At 41.3% G+C, this 27,718-nt stretch overlaps 2 protein-coding genes across 6 annotated transcripts in view; both read right to left on the bottom strand.

Annotated features, from left to right (window-relative positions):
* Positions 1 to 16,253, bottom strand: part of PARVA (parvin alpha) — a 66,479-nt gene extending 50,226 nt beyond the window's left edge. Inside the window, exon 1 of the mRNA XM_064657307.1 lies at positions 15,959 to 16,253. Within this exon, the coding sequence (XP_064513377.1) occupies positions 15,959 to 16,094 (136 nt within the window). The 5' untranslated portion in view covers positions 16,095 to 16,253. The remainder of the gene's footprint in view (positions 1 to 15,958) is intronic.
* A 6,165-nt stretch (positions 16,254 to 22,418) lies between these two features.
* Positions 22,419 to 27,718, bottom strand: part of MICAL2 (microtubule associated monooxygenase, calponin and LIM domain containing 2) — a 127,433-nt gene continuing 122,133 nt past the window's right edge. For all 5 annotated transcript variants that reach the window (XM_064657294.1, XM_064657292.1, XM_064657293.1 and 2 more), the window contains 3 exons: positions 27,535 to 27,634; positions 26,325 to 26,398; positions 22,419 to 25,462 (listed from right to left, as the gene is read on the bottom strand). In XM_064657294.1, coding sequence (XP_064513364.1) covers positions 25,278 to 25,462; positions 26,325 to 26,398; positions 27,535 to 27,634 — 359 coding nt within the window. In that variant the 3' untranslated portion in view covers positions 22,419 to 25,277. The remainder of the gene's footprint in view (positions 25,463 to 26,324; positions 26,399 to 27,534; positions 27,635 to 27,718) is intronic.

A 27,718-nucleotide genomic window follows, 5' to 3' on the forward strand; every position in this document is an offset into this window, starting at 1 on the left:
AGAGTTTTCATGTTTATTCAGGTCCCCAGCCCTCTCTCCTGGGACTGTCAGCAAGCACAGATTATTAACTGAGATTTGCAAAATACTCTGCTCTTTGTAAGAACTGACCCAATCTCATCCAAATGATTTTTACTTATGTGACAAAACCATCAAATGAATAGTGGCCACTACGGGAAAGTTCACATGCAACAAACTAGGCAAGATGGTCTGGTAGCAAAAACGTTTACAAACCCTAGAAGCAAGCTCCAGAATGTTTTGAAAGGTTTGTTTTTAAGTGTCTAAAAATGCCTTGTGACTATGAGGAGACTATGCATTGTGGCAGCTTAAGTAGCTGTTTAGGTACCTATATTCACTGCGTGTTTAGGTGTTCAGAAGACATCTACCAGCTCCACAGGTGCCTGCATCCCAGCTGGGAAAGTCCAACAGGTATCTAATTCCCTATTGGTTTACATGAACGCAGGTATAAACCTAATTCAACTAGCTGCCTTTCCCAAGCTAGACTTTGCACAAGTATTTCCACTCTAAATAGGATATTGAAAGATGGCAGAACAAAGTCATAGCAATTATTACCTACTCCAGAGGGTTACCTTATTTTCTGCACAAGCAATGTGTCATTTGATTTTTCATGGCAAGGCTGAGTTTGTCTTAATTTCTTGGTACGTAGGTTACTATTCTCCACTTCAGAAAGAACTCTCTCTTACCTTGCAGAAAAAACTAGAAAGTAACCCTGAAGACTAAATGCTTGAACAATTAGCATAAACCAAGCCCTTTTCTTTCTTGCTTGCTTTTTTTAATAGACTTTAATTTCCTCATTTTTAAAAATGTGCAATTTCTTGCAGCTATGTTTGAGGTCCAGTCTGACAGATCCGTTCACTCTTTCTACTACATTTTCAAGCCTTAACAGAGTCCTTAAGTTCTGAGCCCCTGACTTGATCCATGTATGCACCTCTTTGAGCACATGAATGGTTTCTTGACTTGTCTACTTGACTTGTCTGCTTGCATGTTTATTGTTAAGCAAGGAATTAAGTGGTTTGTCAGACTGATCCCAAGTGCTTAGCATCTGAACAGCATGAATTTTTACTCCACTGGGTAAGAAAACCTTTCCCAGAACTTCATCTCTCTACCCATGATAACTGCCTACATATGACTCTTACTTTCCTGACAAAAGAATAAAATTTACAGACATTCTGATCTGTCTGGGACTTATTACTGAAACTGGAGACCGATGGTTTGAACTGGGGAATCAAATGAAGCAGAGCCAGTATAGTAGTCATCGAGGGGTTAAGCTAATTTGTTAGTGCCCTTGCTGTTTCTTGCTGTCAGCCACTATGCATCCACTCTTTAAATTCTGAAAAGAACACCGACCTTTAATCTGTGGTATTAGTTCCTTTGACAAAATGGAAGATTATGTCTTTTTCCCACAAGCCTTCATGCGAAGCTTAGCCAGCTTCCATCTGGTCTGGCTAATTAAATGTAAGTTAACATTAAGTTAAGAGCCAGCTCCAGCCCACAGACCTTCTATTCTGCAACAGCAGATTTATTAATTGGCCAAACTATTTGCGTATTTAATACCAATTTTTGATTACTTCTATTTTCTTCACTCTCTCATGAAAACAGGGAAATGTTTTTGAAGACATATTTGCATAATTTTCAGTTCAGAAACACAAAACATTAAGACGTGCTAGTAAGACTCTGAGCAGCCATAAAACTGTCAGGGTTTTTTTCTTCTGTATTTGACATGTTAATAAAGTACCATCATAACAGTGTGAAGGATCTGCCTATTATGCACAAGATCTGGAATCACTGGAGCTGTACACTGGAGCTGGCCGTGACCCACAATCTGGCCCTATATGTACTAAAACTAGAGCCAGTTGTTGTATTCCTTATTCAGGCAAAACTTTCTTTGACTCTAATGGGCGTTCTGTCTGAATGAAGAACAAAGGGATTAGATCTAATATGGGGAGTTACTAATTAGAATCATGCCCACAGTTAATTTTTGATAAGATGATTTTGTAAAACTGAAAATACAGAAAATCTACTAAGCCAAAACGGTGCTTGGCACTATTTTAACATTTATTTCACTGTATTTAACATTAGTTGTTAGAAAAGAAAATTATAGCCGTCAAGACTTTTAAAATAAGTAATGCAGCAAAGTTAGATTTACAAATTTGTTTTAACACCTGACATTACTTTGAGAAAGACTGTTATCAAGTAAAACAGTTTAAATCTCTTAAGCAAACCTCCTCCTTTGGTACAGAGGCAAAGATCACATTGAGAACTGCTATTTATTAACATACTTATTTAACATAATGCCTGCTGCCACTGTATATAAAGCAAATTTAAAAATTCAAACCCCAGGAAACTTCTACCTAGTTTACACAAACAAAAAAAAAATGCAACACCAGATTAGTTGCTGTTAAATAAAAAAAACAACAAACCCAACCAATTAAAAGTTCAGTTTCATATAAAAGTCTAAACTATATCAAGGCATGCATCAGACAGTTAAAAAAAACCAAAACAACAAAAAACTCTAATGGCACAAAGGTATCTAATGGAGTAAGACTAAACACTGAAATGAGGAGACCACTGCTCTCTTCCACTTCTTACTCTGCAGATTGATCACATGAGTAAATCAATTCATTTTTTTCTGTCTCAGTTGCCCCAAGCAGGTGGTGTGGAGAGAACAAACATTTCTCCTTTTCTGGTCTCACTTTAAAATTCTCAGGTGTTTAAAAACATTCAGATGAAGATGTTCTGTGTAAGGACAGACTACTAGCAGCTAGTATTATGTTGGAAATAGAATTGGACAAGCAATTCACTTCTAAGTGACTCTGAAAACAAAAATGCTGTTGTTACATAGTGCAAGACCAACAACAGACACAAAGCATTTTCTATTGTTGGTTATAATGTGCAATTTTCTTATCAACTTATTCTGTTATCTTCTCTGCCCAATAAATTTTAACAACCTCCTTGATAAAAAAAAAAAAACCTCAAGCCTTTCTCATGAACCTTTATCTCTGTTTTACCCTCTGCCCAGCTTACTTTACATTTGTGTTCTTAGTGTACACACCAACTCTGTTTATCTCCATAGCTTACCCTTGGAATGCTGTTCTGAACAGAGTTGTTATTTACTTGGACAAGACCAACTTCACTCAGAATGTCTGATAAAATCCACTGGGGAAACTCCCTCTAAAACGAAATACGAGATACAAAACGCAACCTGAATTTACCAGTCCGACTCTAAGGCCAGACCCGGTTTTCTTCTAAAGGCCATTAAGATTCAGCCCATATTTAAAATACCAGACCTGCAATACAGCAAACCGCTGAGCTCCATTCTGACACACTACTGGCTGATTCCTCTGAACTAATTCCTGGCACTCACTCGGCTCACGCCAGCTTTCCTCGTGAGCTGGAGCCACCTTGTGCCCTGCAGAGCACCTGCACCCTGAGGTCCCGTCAGGAGAAATTGTGTTTACACGCTGGCTTTCTGTGCATGAGACAACAACTCCTGAAAAATATTTATTAGGATTCTACATAAATCGTTTCATTTGCTGGTTACTCTTTCGAGCCAGTTAAAAATTAACAAAATAATAAAGGTGCAAATCGACTGGATGCTGATTATTTTATTCCAATCCAACCCACCACTGCAATGAGGTTTTAGGAGTTATGCAAGACACTAAATCACTTAGAACACTCATGGGATAACTATTTTCCAGTTTATTATCTCTTCTTACCTATGACTGAGAATCATAACAAAGCAGTGACAAGAATCTGAGACCACAAGCTGCTTTGCTGGGTTTTGCTTTGCAGTAAAACAGTAAAGTCTCTTTTACGTAAGCATACGGCCTTAAAAATGTTTACAAGTGCTGCAGTTCAGATTTGGCCTCTAGCCATAAAATTCAAATCCAGCTTGGAAACATGCCCAAAACTCAGAGGTGAATTTTTTTTTTGGTCGTTATAAAATAGGGATCACATGCATTAAAAAGATCTGGACACATCTCCAGAAGCTACTGGGGCAAATTTTGACTTGGGGCCAAACCTACCATATTCATGTTCTTTTATTCTAATAGGATCAATATCAAATGTGTTGAGGGTATGAGGCTATTGAACCAATAGGTATTTCCTTTCCTTCTTAAAGCAAGAGTGATTTTCTTTATTCCAAGTGGGGAGGACAGATGTGATCGTACCTTCTAATAAAATCAATATGCATCATTCAAACACATGAGACCTGACATTTCTTCTTAAGCCTGAAAGCGTAGGCCACAAAAAAAACCCCCAAACCCACCAAAAACCACAAACCCCCAAACCCTGAACTGCATAGTTACAACAAAAAGTGTTCTGACCTTTTACCATTCTTCTTCTTCATGCACTCTGATGACAAGTTAGGCATATCATCTTTTGAATTCAGCACTGCAATACATTATACTGCATTTACTCTGAGCACTCTGACATTATCATTATCTTCTTTTGTGCCCGACAGCAACTGCAGCTCCTATAATGCCATTATTGTAATTAAGAACAATCTGAACCATTGACAGCATTGCCTCGTTTGCTCTAGAATCCCCTGTGCATTAGTGTTCTTCTAAACCAATATTTCACTATTAATACTTTGCTACTTTAGAACCGCCTACGGTTAAAAGAAAAAAAAAAAATTATTAGGCCTCAGCCTGACTCAATGGCCAAAGAAAAAACTTGTTGAGAAAAAAATAAATGAAGGGCAGTATACTGGCAAACTGTTATGCTTTTCTTTACATGTGTTGAAAATGGATTCACACCCTGCCAACCTATTCAGGCTGTTACCCAGGTGAGGAAGCTTACTTTGGCTTTCTTCAAAAGGACCACCTGTACAGATACAAAAGAAAACATCTCTTCTCTCACTAAATGTACCCAAAGTACTTCTCTGTCTAAACTCTCCCTTTCATTAATCCAGCTCACAGTTGGATAAGTAGGGCACAGCAATTTAGACATTCTTGCTTGGGAAATTCTGACCTTAGCACCCACCCTGATGGCACACGTGCTCTCTGGGCTGCCTGCACCCCCTCCATCTGTTTGCTGAGTATGACACCTGCCTGTTTTCTGAGCCAGGAACGTGGTCAGCCACAGCCCTGTGATCACCTAACACCTTTCACTGTCTGTAATTCCAGGGAAACAATTAACTGTGAGCTAAAGAAGTGCAGGTACAACTGGCAGGACAGCACTGACACATTAACGTGCACATCCTAGAATCCAGGCCAGAAAGCCCATGGACAGGCCATGGGAAGGAAGTTAACTTTTTCCCCTGCAGGAAATGAGAAGCTGGAGTGCTAAATCCTAGTGGAAAATAAGACAGCAATCATTACCTGCTGAGGTAAGAAAAGGGCTATGTTGAAGTCCACCTACTGAACATGGCTGATAACATGGAGCTTTAGGTATTTTTAGTAGACATGAACACAGAAAGCACTGTATGAAAATGATCAAAGAAATGTGGCCAGTTGGAAAGGCTGGTATCTCCAAAGGATAAGGCAGAAAAGCACAGATGAAAAATGTTATTTCATAACTCCCCTTCTCAGTCCTGTTTCTAGCATAGTTAGCTTAACTTCACCTGAATTACCTGCTTGTTCACTGCTGCAGCAGCCAAAGCCAAGAGGCCAGAACTAATTAGTGCACTTAAAAGTTGACTTACTGCATGCAAAGGCAGGTAAAGAGGTTCAAGTACCACATGAGACTTCAGTATTAATACCACTGATGTGGTGACAAACTTTTTCTTCTTGCAAACATACATTCCAATAAAAAATTATGAATCCTATGCTAAAGAAACATTGAGGAAATTATAATGTTTAGGACTCCATCTAGGATTTGATTCTTTCAAAGCTTTTGCAGTATGAGATTGCATTTTCATATCTGGGAAATTACTACTGGTCTGGAGATGAGCAGCTGCTCCTCGCTCTACCACACCCTTCAGTCTCTGCTCAGAGCTTTTGAGGGGGACCAGTGGCCACTGACAATTGTTGCACCCCCTCTCCTACCACCCTGACTGAAGCCCCTTCCTCCAAACAGGATTTCACAGGTTTCACTATGAATAAAGGCTGATCTCTCCCATCACTGGGTCAGTGCCACAGACACTCTATGGGAAAGGTGAAGAACAGGACCAGCTCTATGCTAAGCAGAAATCAGAGAAGCCAGAAGGACTTAAACATGACTACAGCTACCGAGAATGACTCACAAAAATATACATTGCACATGTTTTCTTTTGCAAAAATAATTATCTAGGGAAAAGTAACATATTGTTAAACATGGTACACTACGTGCTGCTTAATGCAAACATCAATAAGACGTCAGGAAGAGAAGTGCGAAGATTAAAATAAAAGCAGTGTTGCCATCTCACGACCAATGTGCTCTCCTTTATTTTGTATGAAATCCACATATATAACAAGAACATTTCACAGTACCACGTGCAATTATTTTACAGAGACTACTACAAAACTAAAAGGAAAGCAGAATGTTTGGGACGCTGTAGAGCCTTGTTATTTAACCCTGCAATTCTTTAATATTTTGAGTAAGATCATTGCTTGGTTGAACAGTCTAGAGCCAGGTGCAGGATTTGGGTGAACAGATGGTGGCTAATCTTCCTAATAGAGCTCTGCCAATACAACTCACTCTTGACCAGCCACATCCCTATTTTTTTCTGGCCCTTGGTTTTCTCTGGCCTGAGCACAGTTTGCCAAGGGGTGGTTGCAAAGTAGGCTAAGGATTCACATAAGGTTGTTGATCTGATTTGGCTTTTGCTCCAAGACATCTTTTGTTTGTATTTCAGTCTGGTCACCAAAGTGAATTAACTCACTGGTACATCAATACACACCCAATTCCAACAGGGACAAGGGTATCCAAGCCAAGTAATGTTATCTATTAATAAGTATTAGCACACCAAGCAAAAAATGTATGATGAAACATGTGAAGAGCAAGGCTCCGAGTGCCTTTGCTACTCGGTGCTCCGACCACACACTCAAAAGCATCACAGGAACTACTACAAGCTGGGGAAGGCACACAGAATACACAGAGAGAGCAAGATGAGCCTTCAGCCCCACCCCAGCATCTGGAAGAGCTACAAGTGAAAATGTGAAGAGCTGCAAAATATCCTCCCTTCCAGCTCATCCTCTCTCACGCAAAATGGCATCATCACGCGAACGGCTTCCAGCACAGCACTGACTGCACCAAGTGCAGTGTTAACTGTCCTTTCAAGGGTCATCTCCTTTTTGGTTTTGGCTGCAGTTTGGCTAATAAAACAGCTTAGCATTAGAGATACAAGTCAACAACAACTGTATTTTAATAGGAACTAGCGTGGGGAGGAAGAGGACAGAAGCAGCAGATGGAAAAGCAACAAAATTTTAGGTACACCTTAACCACTGCTTCTCCCAAATTCCACTTCACAAAGTTAAGTTGTGCTCCTACAACTTCTGATTTCACCTTCAGCAACATTAGCATCTTGCTGAAAAAGACTGCACAATTCTGTGGATTAGGTTATTAGGAAGCACTTGATCTCAGATACAGTGAAGTAACAAAATAACTGGACTGCCCTTATCTTAATCTCCGTGAGAAAGGCAGAGAGCACAGAATTAAACTATTTGGTCTGCAGGGAGGGCATTGTTTAATGGTTGTGGAAAGCATTAAAAAAAAGGAAATTAAAACTAGGATACATCCCAGAGATTCTGTCCAAGCAAGATTCCCAGTAGCACAAATCTGTACTTTCAGGAAGATGCCTTTATGATAAAATGTTTCAGAAGATGTAGAATCCCACAAACAGTAATCAAACCCAGTGAGAACTTTTCTCTTGGTCAGAGTCTTGGTCTCTAGGTCTTCTCTTATCTTCAGGGCAGATTCCTTTAAATGCTACAGGAAACATTAGAGTTCTAAAACTACAGATTCTCTTGACAGCACACTCACTTCAATGAGGACGAAAATGAGAACTTTGCATTTACTCTCTTCTACAGCTTCATTTAGCTATATCCACCTTCATGTTGGAAACTGGATACATGCTTTCATGAGTCTAAGGAAAAGCATATTTTAAATCTGGAGATGTAAAGAAAAAAATTAACACTGAAATAAAGGTACATCAGTCTGAGCTGGTCTCTAGCTGTTTTTTTTCTTTTCCATGGCTCTGTCCTGTAATTTGGAGGCACTGGAAGCTCTTCAACCATTTGTTCAATGCTGATTTTATTCCACCACTTTAATCTTTTTTATCTTTCATCTAGATAATTGCTATGCATCCAGCCAACTACAGCAGATACTGAAAAGAACTGACAGAGCACACTGTTACCACTGCCTTCATCACACCTGGCCAGTCAGAGGTACGAGCTTGGTGGGCCAGACCAGTCCACCTTCCCTCAGTTGAGATCCTGAACCATCAGCCACCTGCATCTCCAGACAGTCTCCAGGGGTCCCTTCCAACTGTAACTATTCAGCAATTCTGCAACCCAAGCTGTCCCTAGGACAGCACAGTCCAGCTGGCAGCTTGTGGCCATCACCCCTTCCCCACAGATGGGGAACAGCTGTGGTGGCAACGAGCTCTGCCAAACCACCAAGCCCCCTCACCCAGGTCTGCTCACAGCACCCCAAAGAGCTCAGCAGTGACCACTGCAACCAGGGCAGCACAAGGAGAGGGGGGAAGCAGCTGCTGCTGGAGAGAGGAGAGGAAGGGATGGACACAGCCACACATCCTCCTTCCCTCCCCCTGCCCTCCAGCCCTGTCCCTCCTCCCAGCGAAGCAGCACCTCAGAGAGCAGCTGCTTTCCCCAGCCAGACCCCTTGCTCTGCTTCTCTACTCCCCTTCACCACCTCCCTTCCTTTAACCCATTCTGTGCATGTTTAGTTTTAGCCTGTATGAGGCGGGTGGGTTCAGACGATGGAGAAACTGCTCAAATGGGAAAAACACAGGAAATAAAAGGCATACTTGTGTAGCAGCTACTTGTCCACATAATTTAGGCTGCTTTTGGCAGTCAAATGCCAAGACAGAGTTCAATGACTCTATGCCCTCCTGCAGGTAGAATTCAGAACAACAGAATTCATGGCTGTATTGGGTCAGAACAGGACAACAAAGCCTAGGGTCCTGGTCCCTGGCAGAAACACCTTCTTTACAACATACACAGGGAAAAGCAAACCAATAAAACTTGCATAAGCTTCCTAACAGCCATGGATTTCAATTTCATAACAGGTATTTCATGATTTCTGAACCTGAAATGTCTGTGATGGCCTACATGATTCCCAGGTGGGTCTCTACAGACACTGGAGTATCTTTCCATCTAAAATCCAGCCAGACTCACTTCTAGGCCCCCCCCCTCCGCCCACTTTTAAAAAATATTTCTGGCATCCAAAACATCCCATGGCAATAAGTTTCAAAAATTAACCATGCATACAGTAAAAAAAAAAAAAAAAAAAAAAAAATTAAATTCTGTGTCACTTGAATTAGTTCAAAAGCAACTGGATATACTTAACGATCAAGGGTGCTCTTGTGGGAAGAGTCAGCCTGTGTCCTCTTCATACACATCCCCTTACTGCATGCATGGGTCCTCCTGCCTCCAGTGAGACACCACCACTTGCCTTTGCCCCCCTCTGGCACAGAAGAGGTTGGCAGTGCTGTGCTTTGTGTTAACCTCAACACTGGCAGCCCATTTTCCGTATCCTGTTTTACAATCCCATAGGATCTCACCCCTTTGCACATCCTAGGGGACATTCAACATAAAGCAGGCACTGATATGCTCAGCTATACCATGATGGGATAACTCCGGATACAGACTCAATAACCTGTCTGGCAAAAAGGTTGGCATCTGGGACTCACATGTTTGTTGTACAGGAAACACATGGACCAAACATAATTGGACTGGGCCCTACACGAATATTTGGTTGAAACAATGAATTGTTTAGAGTAATTTTAGGGCTCTCTGTGACTTTTGAGGTTCAGAAATGCATTGACAGTATTCTCATATCTTTCTCTGAACTAACCAGAACCAGAGGCTATTAAAAAGGGGGGGGAGAAGCTGCTGAAACAAAAAAACAAAGAGAAAATGTGCTAAATAAAAATTCTGGATGATATCATGAGTACTAGCAAAACTGAAATGCCAGGTGTAATGTTAAAATGCAAATTACAGGAAGAAAAAGCCAGAAAAATATGCAAGATAAACAGATAAAGAGCTCTAGGTTGCAAATTGTTGCATGCAGGGGCTCTTGGCACTGTGAAGGTATAGTGCCTAGCACAATAAGACCTGGCCCTTGATTTAGCCACATATAAACAGTAATAGATGCTTAACAGTGCCTTACAGATAACAACTAACAGTGCTGACTGGTTCCTGTTTGTTGCGGAGAGCAGCCCTCGTGGGAAGAAGAGGCAGAGGCGGGAAGGCAAGAGCGGGACAGACCCCAAAACTACCAAAGGCTGCAGCAGTTACTCCTCCGCCCGCACAAACCCGGCACAGCTCGGCCTGACAGATGACAAACAGCTTCGAGCACGTCAGAGCTGTCATTTACAAACGTGCCCCAGAGCTGCATCTGGAGGGTGATTGCCAGCACAGCCCGAGCAACAGTTGGGTGTTCGTGCTGTCCGTCTCCGCCAACAGAAGCGTTTCAGAGACAATTATCTTCCTTTCTGCCGAGCGATCCCTCCAACGGCCAGGGCAGAGAGGCCTCCCCGGATATCCCCTGACAATTCGGATTCAAAGGATGGAAACAAAAACCCAGTGCTGTCCTCTTTAGTAGTTTCTCTTACTCTCATGCTCACACGGCTCGTAGCAATGAAATGACAAACAAAGCAAGTGGATCTTCCCTCTCTTCTTCCTTCCACCTACTCAACAGAACTTGCTCCAAGGCAATAATTATTTCAATGGTGATGCTAACAGGTTTTGCCCAGCATCAGCTACGCAGCTGTCCATAAGGTGCCTGTGGCAGTACCCCAGGGACATGGAAATATGCAACACAGTATACAGGGAAAAGATTATAAGCACATTTCAGTTGCTATGCAGTAAGGTTGGCAGTAGAGATCATTATGTCAGACAGCAAAAACAGCTGTTGAGCTCCTCAGATGGCACAAAAAGGCCTAGGGTTGGTGTACTGATATGCTGCAGCGAAAGGCAGCAATTCAAAAGTAGAGATACAAGACTGACAGTAAAGCCTTCCCCCCCGTTATTTCCTTTTCACAGAAGACACTAGATGCCATCTTCAAAGCACCAGTATGAAATCAGCATTCAGTGGTTCGTTCTCACCATTCATGGCACACATGAGCAAATATGATGGCAGGGCATGGATCAGTTCTTCTTCCAGCTTCGTCTGCATTTTAAATTCAGCACCGGGTGAGAGCAGAAGATGAGAGGAAGCCTGCAAAGCATTTCGAGTAGCCTAGAATCTCTCACGTGAGAAACAGAGAGGCACAAAAATCTACTGACAAAAAACCTAGGCATTTGCACTAAGAGTGTGCATTACTCAAAAGTAAGTTGCAGAAACAGGTCCAAAGAAAATGATTCGAATATATCAATTAAAATTCAGCAGAACACTTCTTGTAAACCAAGGAATACACTTCTTTCACAGTAAAATGCCCACAGCAAGGCAAAGGCATAATCTCTCTGTCAGTGAGTCACACAGCAAGGCATTTTACTCACAGACTGCAGAAAGACAAACATTTTACTTAAAATACCTGAAAAGCTTTCATTACCCTACACTTACTCTTAATTTGTATTCTCAGATTGTCCTAGTTTCATGTTATTCCATAAAATGCAAAGTGGAAACAAGGTAAAGATTAAGAAATTTAAGGTTATTATCAAAACACACCAGAATCTACGATATTTTACACTGTTAATATGCTCTTCTCTTAGGCATACAGAGAATACTGCCTGCTGTGACCTCACATACCAAAACTAAATCAAAACAAGACGTGCAACACAAAAAGATGAAATACTGTAAGTGGAAGGTAGCAGAAAATTCATTCCTTCTCCTGCCCATCAACACCAAATAAACGGGGCAGAAGAGCAGTCAAATTGCTGAAATTGATGTCATATCAATTGGAAAACTGATTGAGCCTGTACAATTGCTCTCTGCCAAATGCAGGGGTCCAAGCTCTGTGTTTCCCATCTGCTCCTACGCAATTTAAGCAATTCCGAACTTCGCTCTCCGTTCCCAAACGTGTCACAGATTTATTAGCATGTCAGGGGCCAATTCTTTTAGATTCTCCACTAAGGTAAGCTATTAGGGGGAGCGGATTTTTCTGTGTCTATAATCGCCAGGCCAGGAAAACTCAAGGAGGACAATCACACGTGACCTTACCCACCATGAAAAATTCATAAGGTAACACCGCCCTCCACACACATCTTATAAAAAAAAAAAAACCAAAACAACATTCAGTTCTCTCCTTGCACTTGTCTGAAGACATATATTTAGTCCACAATTCAAGCTTCTACAAGGAGCTTACAAAAAAATTAATCTGTGGTTTGCTTTTGCTAATATGACGAGCTCCACCATGCATCTGAACTCCTGATAGACAAGGACTGGGATCCTTCAGTAGCATATATGGGGTGGCTCAGCTTTTGAATGCCTTTCAGGAATGAAAGGGATGGAACCTTGCTAAAAACTACAAATAATATTTGCATATGGCAGTTCAGTTTGCAAACAGGTCATCAAATATTTTAGTATTATCTCACCATTCTCTCATTGGATAAAAAGCTAATTCTTTAACTCCAAATATATTCAATAATTTTAATTTTTTTTTACTTTAAGAGAACATATACAACATTTAAAAATGCAGCTGCACATGCTTTCACAGGAAAGACTAAAGTACAATGTTCTCATCCTTGAATTACATCAATGGTGATGAGATATCGTAAATGAAAACCAGATAAAAGCCAACATGATAGATGACAACATAAGCAAATTTGAGCTCCAAATCCTAGATTTGATCAAGTATTCTCTAAGATTTAATGACAATGTATTTTCCATATTAACATATGTCTTAGGGTATGACTAAGCCCTGCTTACATCACATACGATATCTCAAGTAACAGTATCTTGGATTACTCTCTTTGTTTTGGTCAACAATTTGTGCTGTCATATTAGAGAATTCATTTCACTTGTCTAGACTACCCTCATCTCTGCCTCTGGTGGACTACTTACTATTACCAAGAACTTTGAAGTTGCTATATATTTTTGTATTGGTTTACATATACAAATTAATGTTATTACAGAAAACCCACTTTATATTATAAAATACTTTAGGTGTAGCAAAAACTACATAGACGACTCTCTTCATAAATAATCTGCATTTTTCTTTATCATAATGTCACTTCAGATCCTAAAGGATTTTCATTTGGTGGAGCATTTTGGCACTTGCTGTATTGTTGCAATAAATGAAAACATCACTTTGACAGTGATAAAATTGGCTGTTGGTGACAAAGTCAAAACTCATGTGTAATAATGTATCATCTACAACAGTTAACTACGTACACAGCACAGACAGTACTAAAGTGTAAGTAGCATATTCCCTACAAGAGAGAAAACGTTCTTGCATTATTCAAAAACACCAATTCTTAGCCCTTGCAGCAAAATACTGGAACAAATCAGTAGCTTTCTGTCCTCTGTGTAAAAGCAGAACTTACACTGACTGAAAGAGAGGCCCAGGTCTGATCCCAAGTTTTTGATTTCAGGTGTGCACTCTGATCAGGGTCTGGCTTAACACAGAGTAGCAAAACAGAAGGGTGTGTGCAGCAGCTCCATGGTAGCCCCTAAGGGTGTACAGGTTGGAAAAAATGCCACAGTAGCTCTAGCCAGGCCTTTAACCCAGTTGATCAGGAGACTGGGATGACAGAGGTATCTTCTGCATAGTCTACATTCATTCAAAAGAGCACTTGTTCTACTGGCCATAGATTAAACACAACAACAAACTGGAATAATCAGAACTGCTGCCTCATGAAGAAATACCAATATAGGTGAGATACTGGTATAAATCCAGAATTTACTGGATTTATTCTACTGGAATATTAAAATGACAAATCACAAGACTAAATAGGTGAAAAGGGGAAATGAATACCCTATGAGGAAAAAAAACAACAACAGAGCATTATTTCTGAAGAGCTACTAACAGTTCATTTTTTTGAGAGACCTTACAAGATTAGGGATCAACATTCACATTAAAACAGTGTAGGTAGAGATATCGGGCTAACAAACTGCATTACAGAATCCAGAACATCCAGATCCTGACATTCCACTAAAAAATGTGAGAAATGTCACAAATACGTGCAGAAGTAAGAAGGATAAGGTGAATTTAATACAATACTTTTTTGTCCATCAGCAAATAACAAACTCCTCACAAAGTTAAAAAAAAACCCACTATTCTCCAAGCCACTGTTATTTTTAAATAGACTTTATAAAATTGGGAAACACAGAAGACAATACTAATGCAGGTTCAAAATTTCAAAAGGGTAAACAGTGATGAGGTAATGAAGTGGCAGGTGCAGATTTTAGTCAGTAAATTCAATACAGACGTAAAAGTAATGAGAAGAAATATGATCTCACAGAATACATCTTTTTGTAAGATTACAAGTTGTAGATAAAAGTAGCTTCTACCTCTAACAGTTTGCTGGAGACTCGTGACTTTAAACATCTGTCACTAAGGAAAAGAGCATTTAATAATAAAAAATAATAATAAAAATAAAACGGACATACCAAATCTGCTACAAATAGGCCAACTTAAAGATCTCTACATATACCTACAACATGGACTCGTTAAGGAAGATTGTTGCTAGTTCAGTGCTGCCAATGGTCACAAATACTCTTAACAGAATAACGTAAAAAAGTGGATAACTGATAAAGTTTGTCGTTCTTTACTATTTCATCAACTTCTGGGCCATCTACAATGACCAGAGAAAGCCAAATAAAGCAAGCACAATCATGCAACATGGGTTTTAATGGAAAAGCAAGCCCATGCAACACAGAAAGATGATGTGATAGCTACAGAATGAAGGGCTGTACTCTCTCAAGTTTGTATCATCCTTGTCTACAGCCCTGATGCTACTCTGTGCCTCCTTTCATGGCCCCTGGGCACATGAGGAGCAAGGGTCTGCTGAGTGTAGTACCTTTCTTTGCACTTGCAAGCAACGAATGTTGCCTGAAAAACTGTTTTGAAGTAGCTGTTACTTCGGCTCTACTTGCATCATATTTAAATTAACTTCAGCTGTGAAAACGATGGGCGAGCGAGGTTAAATTCCAATTCTCTGCCTCATGGGATTTCAAACAGGCAGATTCAGTCGGGGGTGGGCATTAACTCACATGTATGGACAAAGAACCAGACTGTTCTACATACTCGGCGTTCTGCAAAGGTCCGCTGTCGTGAGGCGAAGGTTTTTTTGCTTAGCCCCAGGACAAGCAAATTACATTACAAGCCTCTGAGCAATGATTATGAACATTAAATCAGTTGTTGCATTACGCTGGCTCCTCAGAGCGACGTGTGCCGGCCACACCGCACACCGACACTGCATGTTTATGAATCACGGAGGATCCGAGCACTAAGGTTTTGGGTGCTTGCACCACAACTGCGGAGGTGAATCCTGCTGAGGGACAAGCCCCCGGCCCTGCCCGGGGAGCGCTCCTTCCCCGGCCGAGCTCCGCGGCTGCCCGGCGCACAGAGCCCCGGAGCAGCCCCCAGACAGGGATCCCCGGAGCGGCCCCCGCACGCAGACCTTGGGATCGGCTCCCGCAGAGACCCCAGGAGCAGCCCCCGCACACAGATCCCAGGATCGGCACCAGGAGCGGCGGGGCCGGGGCGGCTCCTCCCTCGCCGCCTGCCCACCCCACCCCACCCCGCGCGTCCTTCCCCGCCAGCCCCTTCCTCCCGCTCCCCAGAGCCTTTTCCTCTCCCCCTGTCTCCTCCCCCCGTCCTCCGTCCCCCCCCCCCCATATTAAGGTAACTCCCAGGAAACGCGGAAACCTGTTAATTATTTTTTTTTTTTACCTTCTTTGGCTTTTTTTCTCCTGGCCAGCGTGCCGCCGAGCTTGCCCAGGAAGGAGTCATCCTTCTTTCTGGACGGAGGGGATTTAGGGGTGGGGGATTTGGGGGAAGAAGGGGACTTCTGCGGGGAGGTTGCCATGCTGGCCCGGCCGCCGCGGGCGCTCGGGGACGGAGCAGACGGGTCCGAGGCCCCGGTGCCGTGGGAGGCTGTTCCCGGCTCTGGAACGGAAGCGGAATTATTTCAAGCATTTGAGGCAGCTCCTGCTCCGCTCTCCCGGCTCTCCCGCTCCTTCCCTCCCTCCCTCCCGCCCGCCCTCCCGCCGGGGAGGGCCCGCTCCCCTCGCACGGCTCCCTGCGGGCCCCGGCTGGTGCGGGGACCGCGATCCGCTCCCGGGGGGGCACCCACCGCCTTTTTGGGGGGCCCGGCTGTGTCCTGCGGCACAGGACAGCGCCTCGCCCCGTGGTCCATCCTCCGCTCTTGCAGCGGAGCCAGGCACTGACTGGGTCTGGGTGGTCAAATGCCCCGGTGTGGTGGGGTGCCAAAAGTTAAAGGCAGGTATGGACAGAATGCCAAGGCTCAGACAGCTCAGTTCACCCACAGCTACTCGTAGGTGAAGGCTCTGAAGGATGGGAGGGTCACAGCTATACCCTGCACCAACAGAATCATAGAATAATGGTCTGGGTTGGAAGGGACCTTGAAGATCATCTAGTTCCAACTCCCTGCCATGGGCAGGGACACCTTCCACTAGGCCAGATTGTTCAAAGCCCCATCCAACCTGGTCTTGAACACTTCAGGGATGGAGCATCCAGAACTACTCTGGACAACCTGTTCCAGTGCCTCACTGTCCCCACAGGAAATAATTTCTTCCTAATATCCAATTAAATCTACACTCCTTCAGCTTAAGGCCATTCACCCTTGCCCTATCACTGCCTGCCCTTGCAAAAACTCTTTCTCCAGTTCTCCTGTAACCTCTATTTAGGTACATGAAGGCCGCTAGAAGGTCTTTCCAGAGCCTTCTCTTGTCCAGGCTGAAAGGCCCCAACTCTCACAGCCTGTCTTCATAGGAGAGGTGCTCTGGCCCTCTGAGCATCTCGATGGCCTCCTCTGGACATGCTCCAAACAGGTTCACGCCATTCTTTTGTTGAGGGCCCCAGATCAGGACACAGAAAAGAACTCATGAAGTAATAAATTGTCACTAAATAGTTTAGTGCAAGTTAGAGTTCAATCTTACTGAATACATTTCAGTCTTCAGCCTATTTTGCAAAGCAGCTCCTCTGCCTGCAGGTTTGGTCTATGTCTGTGGTGAGAGACAGTGGGCATCATCACATCCACTTCTGCAAAAGAAAACAACTGCTGTAGTCAGACCAGTACAAAAAGCTAGTGGGAAGGAAAGGTGACTTAACACAATGGATTGTCTATACCAACCCTGCTTTGATTTGCAGATGAGTAGCTTAAGAGAGAAGTATGTTTAAAACAGATAATTTGCTGTGCCTGGTTCAGGAGGCGCTCAGGACTGCAACAGCATTAATGTCATCTGGATGCACTACTTTCACTTACCACTTAATCACTTGATTAACAATTCAGGCAAAAAGCCACACACACTTCATGCAAATATCTAGCTATCCATTAGGCATCATAAGTGAAATGAAATTATCATGAGGATATTTCTAAATCAGCTAATAATTGTTGTGTTTTTACAAGCCAGTAACATTGGTTAGCTGATGAGGGGTAGACATCAATGCCTATTTGCTGCATGCAGTTAGTATATGCCCTGGAGAAAAACTTTATTCATCCATACTGCCATCAGTTACAAGCAGGAGTGAGCCCAAGCCATTACCACAGTCCTTTCCTTACATTTTCTGTCTGGTTCACAGCACCTATTGTGTCTCAGAACTGCTGTCTATAGAATTTAGGTCTGAATTTCACACATTACTCTCTTTTTACAGAAGTGCTGCTCACACAGTGTATAGATTAAGAGATAAACAGTTCTGAATAATTTTTAAGAACATAATAAAAGGTGATTTCAAAAGAAGGAGAAATAAACACATTAAACCCTTTTTTATATGCCAGTGAATCTCTGGCATTTACAAACAGAGCAATGACCCAACTAAATCTCCATTTGGAGCCCAACTATACATAGATGTCAATATTTTGTAGGCACAGCAGAAGAGAGAGCATTTTGGCAAGCACAAGTGTGCTTGCCTTTGTACCTCTAAAGACAGAAAGAACAAGCCAGATACCTCATGAACAGTAATGGGTGCTGGGTTGTGCAGCACAGGGTAGTCAGAATTCAACATGTGTTTGCCAAGTCTCTCACAAAATAGCTGAAAAGACCCAGCATCTTTCCTATTTCACTACACTCAGCTTATGTAAATACAATATTACTTACTTAATAGCTTCATGAACTATGGGAGTTTCACATCACAAGGGGAAAAAATTAAATGAAATTTACTGCGTTTAAAATCAACTTTGTCAGATTTAGAAAAAGAAATACAGTGGGCTTTATGTAATAATGTGAAAGCAACAGGCAGATTTAATTTTACTGTTTTGTTTTGGTTGTTTGTTTGTTTTTTTAATGGGTTCCTTTCAGGATTTATTTGTAGTTCTTTGTGTATAACACTATTGCAGTGTTTTTTCCAATTGTGATGTTTCTCTTTGAGGATAGTTACAACATTTTTTTCCCCCCCGCATCTTAAGTTTAGAACTGCATATGCTACCTTTTTTTTCTTTTTATCTGGGAATATATATGGACATATGGCCTTAAATTAATATTGCATTCAGCACAAAGGCCTTATAGATATGCACAGTGTCTAAGTTATGGCAGATACAGGAATGAGTTTTTCTCTGCTTTATATTTGACAATTGAATACCTTCACGATCACGCTCCATGATCCCAGCACAGGACACAGCAGTCAGCAGGCTGCTGTTCAGGCTGGCCCTGCTGCACCTGGCATATAAAATCCAGAGCAGACCATGAGAGCTCTCTCCACGCTCCCTGTCAGTGCCTTGTTCGTACAGATGAGCCAAACATTAGATCAAATTAATTGTATCCTGATCACATATGTACTTTTGCCAGGCAATAAAAGAAGGCTAAATCCCCTCCCCCCCATACTTCAAATAATTCTTATTCACCTTCATATCTGTCCACGCACAGCTGGTTTTTATTTCTTTTATTACAAAACTCAGAACTATCAGGAGCAGAGGTTTACTTTCTGAATGGGATGGAAGAGGCAGGGTGGGTAATATCCCAACCACAGCCTAGGCTGGTAAGAAAGAGCAGCCCAGCTGGCTAAGGCTGTAAAATATCATTCACTTGTCTTACAGTGTTCTCCTAACACTTTTCTCCTAGATGTACCTCTGCTCTAGCCTTTTGGCCGTTTGATCATGCAAAGTTAATGGAAGTAGAATATTTAAAAGCGCTTTATCAACTTACTGCCACTGCCGTGATTGCCTACAGTAACACCCTTTGCTGACTTCAAGAAGAGGAGGACTAGATCAATGTCTACCCTTTTTTATTTTCCTAAAAATTTGCAGTCAGCCTTCTGCTGACCTGGCAACTCTGTGGGGTGAACTAATGAACGTGCCCACCCCACCCTGATAGTTAATGGCACGGTAAAGGAACCCACTTAGAAAATAAGGTGTTTCCATACCAGTTACTTTGCAGATGTTCGATATCTATTTCTTGACTGGGATTTTCCTGAGAGTGCCCCAAAATACCTGGAGGCAAGAGTTCCTGCACACGTCCATGAAGAAGATATGCCAGGCACTCCCTCCGGTGTGGTGAGGAAACACTGTGGGCAACGCTGGCGCCCCAGGGGGCTGGGAAGCAGGAGCTGCCTCCAGCCCTGCCCTGTAGGAACGTGTTTTTGGTTTCACCAGGCAGTCCCACTCTTCTTCACGTGGCTGTGGGCAGTGGCCATCTCTGCACAGTGCTGAGAGAGGCAGCACAGGGAGCAGGCTGAGGCACAGCCACACCTGGATGGCAATTGTACTTCCACATCTGTATTCCACACCCACACACGAAAGCTTACACATCCCAAAGGACTTTGCTGCATGTGACTTCAGACTCTGCAAGACAGGCCCAGGGTTGACTGATCATCTCAATGTGACTACATTGTAAAAGCAGAAAGCATCAGTGTCAGGGTAGAAGAGCTCCAAATTTTCATGGCCACCATCATCTAAAACTCACACTTGAGGATAAATTTGTTTCCAGCTCACAGACTGAATTTAAAATTGAGCACGTGCTCATGCTTAAAAGAGAGCTATGTTTTCTACTCAACTTCTAACTTCTTTGAGATAAGAATCTTCTCTTTAAGTAATATAACAAAATAACATAGTTTCATAAAAGTAACAGAGTATTTCCAACCAGATTCTTAAAAAGTACAATGTATTTTTTGTTTTAAATCAAGGAGCAAAAAAGACAGACTAAGATGTGATGAGGAAAAAAGTACATGAAAGACAAAAGATAACATGTTGCATGCAGTCACAGAGATTAATAATTTGAAAGTTTCAATGGAAAGGAAGTGGGTTTTAAGCTTTTTTGGCAAAATGAGAACATCATCCTCATATTTAATTCTTCTGGTAACATGTTGTTCGATCAGTTAATTATAAAAACTTGGGTAAGTTTACTTGCACTTACAACTGTCCTTCTTGAGACAGTTTTAGAAAAAAAAAATTACAACCTTTTTCATAATAAGCTTTACTTTTGCCCTTCACTTGGGCCTGTAATTTTGTACAGCTGTGTTATGTGAATACTCCAGCAAACACATTGCTGATGTGCAGGGCCATCAGGTTTCTTTTTGTAGTTCTTTAGAAGTAACAAGAAGAAACCACAATTTGTTCATAAATATCAGGCAAAGAGATTTAGGTGAAATCCAGCAAATACCTTGCTCATCACGAAATATTTGCCATTATCTAGGTTCATGAGATGTGGCTGCCATGAAAACTGTAGGGATAGTATTTGCATGCCAACATGGCAAACCCATTGTGCTAAATGATGCCAAAATGTTTGGTCCATGCAAAACCCAGCAGGGACAGCTTTAAATCTTAACAGTAGCAAAGTCTCAAAACTGTAGAATCTCCAGTCTTCTAAGCCACATCCTGTTACTTGCTCAAGCAAGAAAGAAAACAGAATATATCTTTCTGGAAAAAAAAAAGACTATTAAACTAATGCAAAAATCTTAGTTGAAATCAGATATGCATTGGGCTAGAAGAGCAGAAGTTACATAGCACAAAACCTCTAGATTTGTTTCCTGTGCCCAGAGAAACCCAGCCAAATACACTAAAAATCAGTGAAGTGTCCCTTCACCTTGGGGCAAATGGATTGGTCTTGATTCAAATAGCAGTTTACAAAATCCTTTTCTCAAACTTTGTATAGAATCACAGAATTGTTTAGGTTCAAAAAGACCTTTAAGAGCAGAGTCCAACCATTAACCCAGCACTGCCAAGTCCACCACTAAACCATGTCCCTAAGCACCAACTGTGATTCTTTAGACCTCTGATCTTTTGAAGAAAGGACAAGGAGAGAGTGTGTGCTGTGATAAGGAGAAGCTCAGTAATTCCTATGAGAGAATTTCTATCCCACTCCTGGGCCAGAAAAGTCCTCCAGCTATTGACCAGCTGGCTGAGGAGCCAATGTGTCTGCAAGGCTTTCGACATGGATAAGTGTTTGATGTATTACTTCCAGTAAACCCAGCAGGCAGGTTAATTCCTATACACAGTCCTGAGAACTTATATGTGGTATTACAAGAGAAGTCACCACTCTGAGGCACACAGGATGGAAGGGAAAGGATAGGAGATGGAAAACTTCAAAGATGTTAGAAATTACCTTGACCTGTGAAGAGAAGCAGCTGTCCATCTGTCTTCTGAAGAGGAGAGAACTATCAATCAGTTCAGAGTCATTGAGCAGAGGACAATGGTCCTGGCACTAACATAAGCCCAAGTCTTGCTTATCCACTTCTCTCCTTTGAGTAGCACATTGTCTTGCTCTGTAAGGCTCTCCCACTGGTAGAAAATAACAAAATGACCTGATAGAGGTAAAATTAGTGGAATTTGAAAAATTACAGTTAAGGTTTTCATCACCATTTAATCCATTCAGAGACACTTTCCTTTTGAGTCTGCAAGAAGCTGCTATAATTTTTATATAATTATATAATTTATATAATTACCTAAGGAAATTAGCTGGTGAATTCCTATGTGACATGTGTGGAAGTTGTTAATCTCATGGGCTTTGTAAACTCCTGTGTTAGAGTTGAATGCCCACTAACTTGTGTCAGACTGTCCTTATTTATAAACTACAAAATGAATCTGTGCACTGCAAGAAAGTGCAAATTACTTACCAGTAGATGAATTAAGAAACTGATACAATTTTTTACCTATAGATCTTCCCTCATCACACATTATTACACTGTAGGTATCAGTGGAGAGAAACTGCGACGGAAATGATTTTGAGACTTCAAAGAGTGAGATAGAATTTTATTTTTTCAAATAGAAAATTGCTCACATTCAGTCCGTTTAGACACACTCAGTACATTCCAGCACATCACATCATACCCCAAAATGACAGTGCCAAGAACTTAAAAATGAACAAATCTATCATAAATTAGTGAGCCAATTCACAGAAAAGATTGAGCAGCAAGAAGACTCATAACCAAACCAGTGTTTAAATACATTTCTAATACAAGCCAACCATATCAAATTGACCCGTGAACAGTGCACACAGCTTCCCTTTTTTTTTTACCTCCTTCTCTACTCTCACAATACACAAAGGCCTGCTTTAAATGACTCAATTAAGAGTTTATGATTTTCTAAATCACTTGCACAGTTTATTTTTGGTTCTAATCTTGTGAGGTACTTAATATCAGGCAGGGTTACAGTGGCCTGACAGGTTTTTCCACCCAAGAGCAGACAGGTAGTTTTGGGTGGAGCATGTATTACAACCACATGGCATCCAGAAAAAGTATTTTTTTAGCAAAGAATATTTTTGAAGCCCCTAAAGTGCTGATGGCCCTCAGCTTCTGTTGTCTCTAATACTCTCAGGAATGCAAAACTTTGGAGCTAAAGGGAAAGCACCCTTTCCTATTTGGTTTTATAGCGGGACAGGTATCTCCTGTAAACTGAAATCTCACTTTTTAAAAATACCTTGAAAATATTATGACTCTCTGTTTTTCTTCAGAAAACCATGATAGATGTTCTAGACCATCTTGTTCTACAGGATTACACGAGGCTTCTAGCAACAGTGGTAAAACCCAGAAATTTTCACCACCTAACTGGAAATATCAGCAGATTTCAACAGAGAAAACCAAAATATTTATTGCTGCTCTGCCTCTCCTACTTTGTATCAATCACTGCAACTCATCTCAATAAAAATGTCATCTGAAGAACAGGCATGCTTAGCCTATGATTGACAGGACAAAAAAAGATGGTAATTTTGGAACACATTCAAGGATTCTCCTCTGTCTTTGCACTGTGATGGAAGACAAATGATACTGTTAAAGCCCTGCCTGCTATGTTTTGAGGGTATCCCTTCAAGTTGTGGTAACTGAGAACCTTGTTTAAAATCTTAATTCATATTTTATTGCTAATTATTTACCAAATTGATAGGGCTGTCTACTCTACAATGCACAGCTTTTCCCACACACAGCTGTTAGAAATTTTTCAACCAAAATCAGAGGCAACATCCAAACTGTAAAATGTAACCAGGCACTTATCCTCTTTAAACAGTCTAAAAAATAAATATGAATACATAAATAGTGCAGAACAACAGCACAGTCCTTGCACCAACAGAGGTATATTATTTATCTGTGGCCAATAGTAAAAACTTGCTTTTATATTTAGGATGAGTATTTCGAATTTGTTTAATACAAAAAAAAGAAACAAACCTGAAGATAATTCATAAGTTATTGTGACAGGATCCAGTGTGTCTGTTATCCTGCAAGTACTTACCAAGAGGTTTTTTAGTTTAAAGCTTTTGTGACAGGAATGCTTCTAGCTTTGGCTGCACCGTAGGCAAATGCTGCACGTTAGCACCACTCATGAAATAATGAGAACATCGAATCTTCTCAGAGCATGAGGTAAAATCATATTCAAAAATAAACAGTCTTTCAGTTTCTGTTTTTTGTTTGGTTTGTTTTGGGTTTTTTCCAGTTTGAAAATCTAGTGCATCAAACATACATTTGGGAATACTACCAATCTTAAATTGCAGAATTACCTCAGATTTAAGAAAGTATCTAAATCAGGAGAATTTCTGCACAACTGTTTTGCCAATATCTACAAATGCATGTACAAAAAAGATAGGAGATAGTTCCTTTAAGCTAAAAATATGCATCTATTCTTAAGTAGGAAGATAAATGCAGTTTAAATACAGCCACAACATTTTCTAGCAAATGTTGGCATTACAAATTCAACATTTTTTGCAGTTCTTTTCAGGAATTATTCTCAGGGAGATCTTTAACTGCTATACCAGCCATCGCTCCCTACAGTACAACTTGTCATGTGTTTTATCAAGCAATTGTAAAGTCTACCATATTAAGGCTACCCTATAAGTATCAGTTGGGTCTGGACTACTGTTTTTAAATGACCTTTTATTGTATTTTAAAGACCTTAATCTCTGACATACAGAAACTTTTTTGAGCGTGTAACAGCTTGAAGGGTAGTCACCCCTTTGATAATCCCTTACCATTTTACAAAATGTAGGGATTTAATGTCACTTTAACTCCTTGTTCAAAAACACACAGTGCAATAAAACTTACAAATACCTGAAAAATTAATTTCTGACATTGCATTTACAGTAGTTTTAGTGAGTGCTTACATGTAGTCATTAGTCAAATGACTCTTCCTCCACCAGAAATAAAAACTAATCCTATTTTTATATGAGATGCTTGTTTCCTGACTTTTGCATAGTTGACCATGGCTTGGCTGTGCCAAAATATTAACAAAACCACACACAGATTCAGACAAACAGATGGACAGTAATGCTGTCTCAAAAATACGAAGTGATGTCATCATGTTCCTCAGAAACTCTACTTTCAGCATTAAAATAAAATTCCAAGAGAATAATAGAGCTCTGATTTCCCTTTCACAAACCCTGATGCCCATCAGACAGGCAAATTCAGTCCAAATCTGTATTCCAGTGATCCTTTGAGCTGCCAGTGAAATGACTCACTCCAGTATGAGCAAAAGAACTGCTTAAAGGCTTTTGATAACAGAACGACATGTTTCCCAAATAAGCTGATTTTAAATTTGAATTCCTTCATTTTTCAGAAGACTGTATCTCTATGATTGGGAATGTTGCTGAAATGATGTTTATTTGCATGTGGCTGTTTAAATCCTGCTCAGCTGGTAGCCTCTGGATAAAATAAGGCTTTCAAAGTGCTGGTCTTCTGCTTTTTCTTTCACTCTCTGCTCCTCTAAGGTACACACAAGTTTGTCTCTTTCTTCAACCACTTTCATCATCTCAGTAAAAATTTCATCCTCCTCATTCAGATCCACCTCATCTTTAAGGCTGTCTAAAAGATCATAAAAAAGAGATTAAAATCTGTTTGCATTTTAACTGTTAGAGCACAGCTTGAATGAACATTATAGTCAATGACAAATGAAGGCAATAGCAGTTAATACTTTTCAAGTTATAGTTCAGGGAAATTTTGTCCTGCATTCAGGCCATTTGAAGTTGACCATTAAGGCTCCTAACGTCTAGAGCAGACCTTTTAACAAAATTTGGACTGAAAGGAATAGGAAAAGCACTGTTGGTTTATAAAAACAATTAAGATGGAGTTTAAATTTAGTTTATAAGGTAAAAAGCCCAAAATGAAATGTAGTACCTGTAAGAAAATAGGAACTGCCTTCACTTACAATCCACATGCCTAAACACAACAGGATATTTTGGAGTATTCAGTGCTCTGGAACCCCTCTTGCCCCTTGATTCTTCCTCTCCATGCTCCTTTTTCAAAGACCAAATGAAAGGACAAGCCCAAACTGTCATCCCAAGTACCTAAAAGCAGTTCCAAAATGCTGTGGCAGCCAGCAATGCTACACAAAAGCAGATAACCTCTTTTATTTAGGTGGCTGAAGAAGTTACTTTCCATTGCTGCCCATCATTGCATGTTAGCTGGACATTAATGCCTGGAGACCACAATCAGCATAATTACACGTGCAGTGCTTCTGATCCAGTTCAGTGTAGAGCTGGGCAGGTCAGCTCAGCTGTCTTCACTAGGAGTCAGATGAGAAGATCTCACAAGTCACATTTTGCTGGCTGAGCTGCACTGGCAGAGAGCACAGGAGCCTCAGCCATCCTGGTCCTTTTTGGAGCAAAGAGGGATGCACAAAGACACAGTCTGTCACTGTGAAGTGACACCGTCCCCTTTGACTTACCATCAATGGCCATTTTCTCCCTTAGCTTTTGTTCCAACCTGCTTTGGTGGTCCTCCAGTTCTAGCTCTTGGGCTCTAGGTACAGCAAAAAGTATGTTAAAGAATAAGCTTTTTTTCAATAAAGACACATATGTTATTTCAACCAAGAGATTTTGTGTTCTGTTTATCCTGTATTTTCTCCTCATGGGAAGTCTAAAAGGTTTGCCTATGCCAGTATCTCCACAGCAGAAGTACCACTACCACCTTTTGCATTATGTATCAGATTCAGCTCCCTCATACAGCGCAACACTCAAGGCTTTTAACCATCTGTGCTTTGTTGGTGGCACCCACAGTGTAATTCTGGATAGGGCTGAACACTCCCACACACGAAGGGCCCTGCCAGGCCCTCTGCACAGGAACAGGTCCTGAGGCAAAGGAATTAACACACGTGAACGCATCCAGACAACAACTTTTTGTGTCCTGTGGGGGTGAAAGCTGCCTGCTTTTGCTTTTTTAACTCCGCTTTGCAGGCAGTGTGAGCAGGAAGCCTTGCTACCAAAACACCCAATGGCAACTGAAGGGGCAAGAAAAGGTTTGGCCCCTGGCAGCATCAGCACAGATGGGGAGAAGCTGATAAATAGCAACAAGCAGCCCACACTGGTGTGAAATCCAGGGCTGAGCAATGATTGCTGCAGCTCTCATTGCCTTCCCACACTGCCCACAAATAGTGGAGAAAATAGCTGAGAGTCACCTCCGCCTGTCTCTTGGGTGTGTTTCCAAGAAGGCGAGGTGAGGGAGCTACAGCAAATATTGTTTCCATCAACCACAACAGTGGCATCTGAGGCGGGATTTATCTTCTTGTTTCACTGCTGTAGTGAATTCCTGGATCTTTTTTCCTACGTCCAGTAAAAACTGAGATTAACTTGTCAGACTACTTTTCTTCCACAGGAGAAAGTACCCCAGTGTTAAACCCATGTGATGTAAAGGCATCTATATGCTGTGTTGGTTCAGAGCATCATATAGGATTGAAATAATTGAACCACTGCAAGAGGGAAGGATGAGGAGAGCTCAACTACAAATCTGTGTTCAAAACAGATTGTAGCTACTCTGGGTATGTTTATTCCAGAACTGTCTCAAACTGCAGCACACAGCAAGGTGTTCAGGTGTACTGTGAGTACACTTTTACCCCTCTCCCCTCCCCGTCTTTAATACTAATGCTTGTCTTTACTTACATAATCAGGAGCTCAGACTCATAACGCATTAACTTATTCTTCTCCAGGACCAGCTCAAACCACTCATGTAGCATCTGAGTTTCATCCTTTGTGCCTGAATCTGTAAAAAATAGGAGACTTTAGTGTGCATTACCAGCTTTCTTTCCAATGCTTTTGCCAATTAAGTTCCCTTTCAACAGTCTTC

This window comes from Pseudopipra pipra, chromosome 6 (assembly GCF_036250125.1).
Source record: "Pseudopipra pipra isolate bDixPip1 chromosome 6, bDixPip1.hap1, whole genome shotgun sequence".
In the NCBI taxonomy this organism is placed as follows: domain Eukaryota; kingdom Metazoa; phylum Chordata; class Aves; order Passeriformes; family Pipridae; genus Pseudopipra; species Pseudopipra pipra.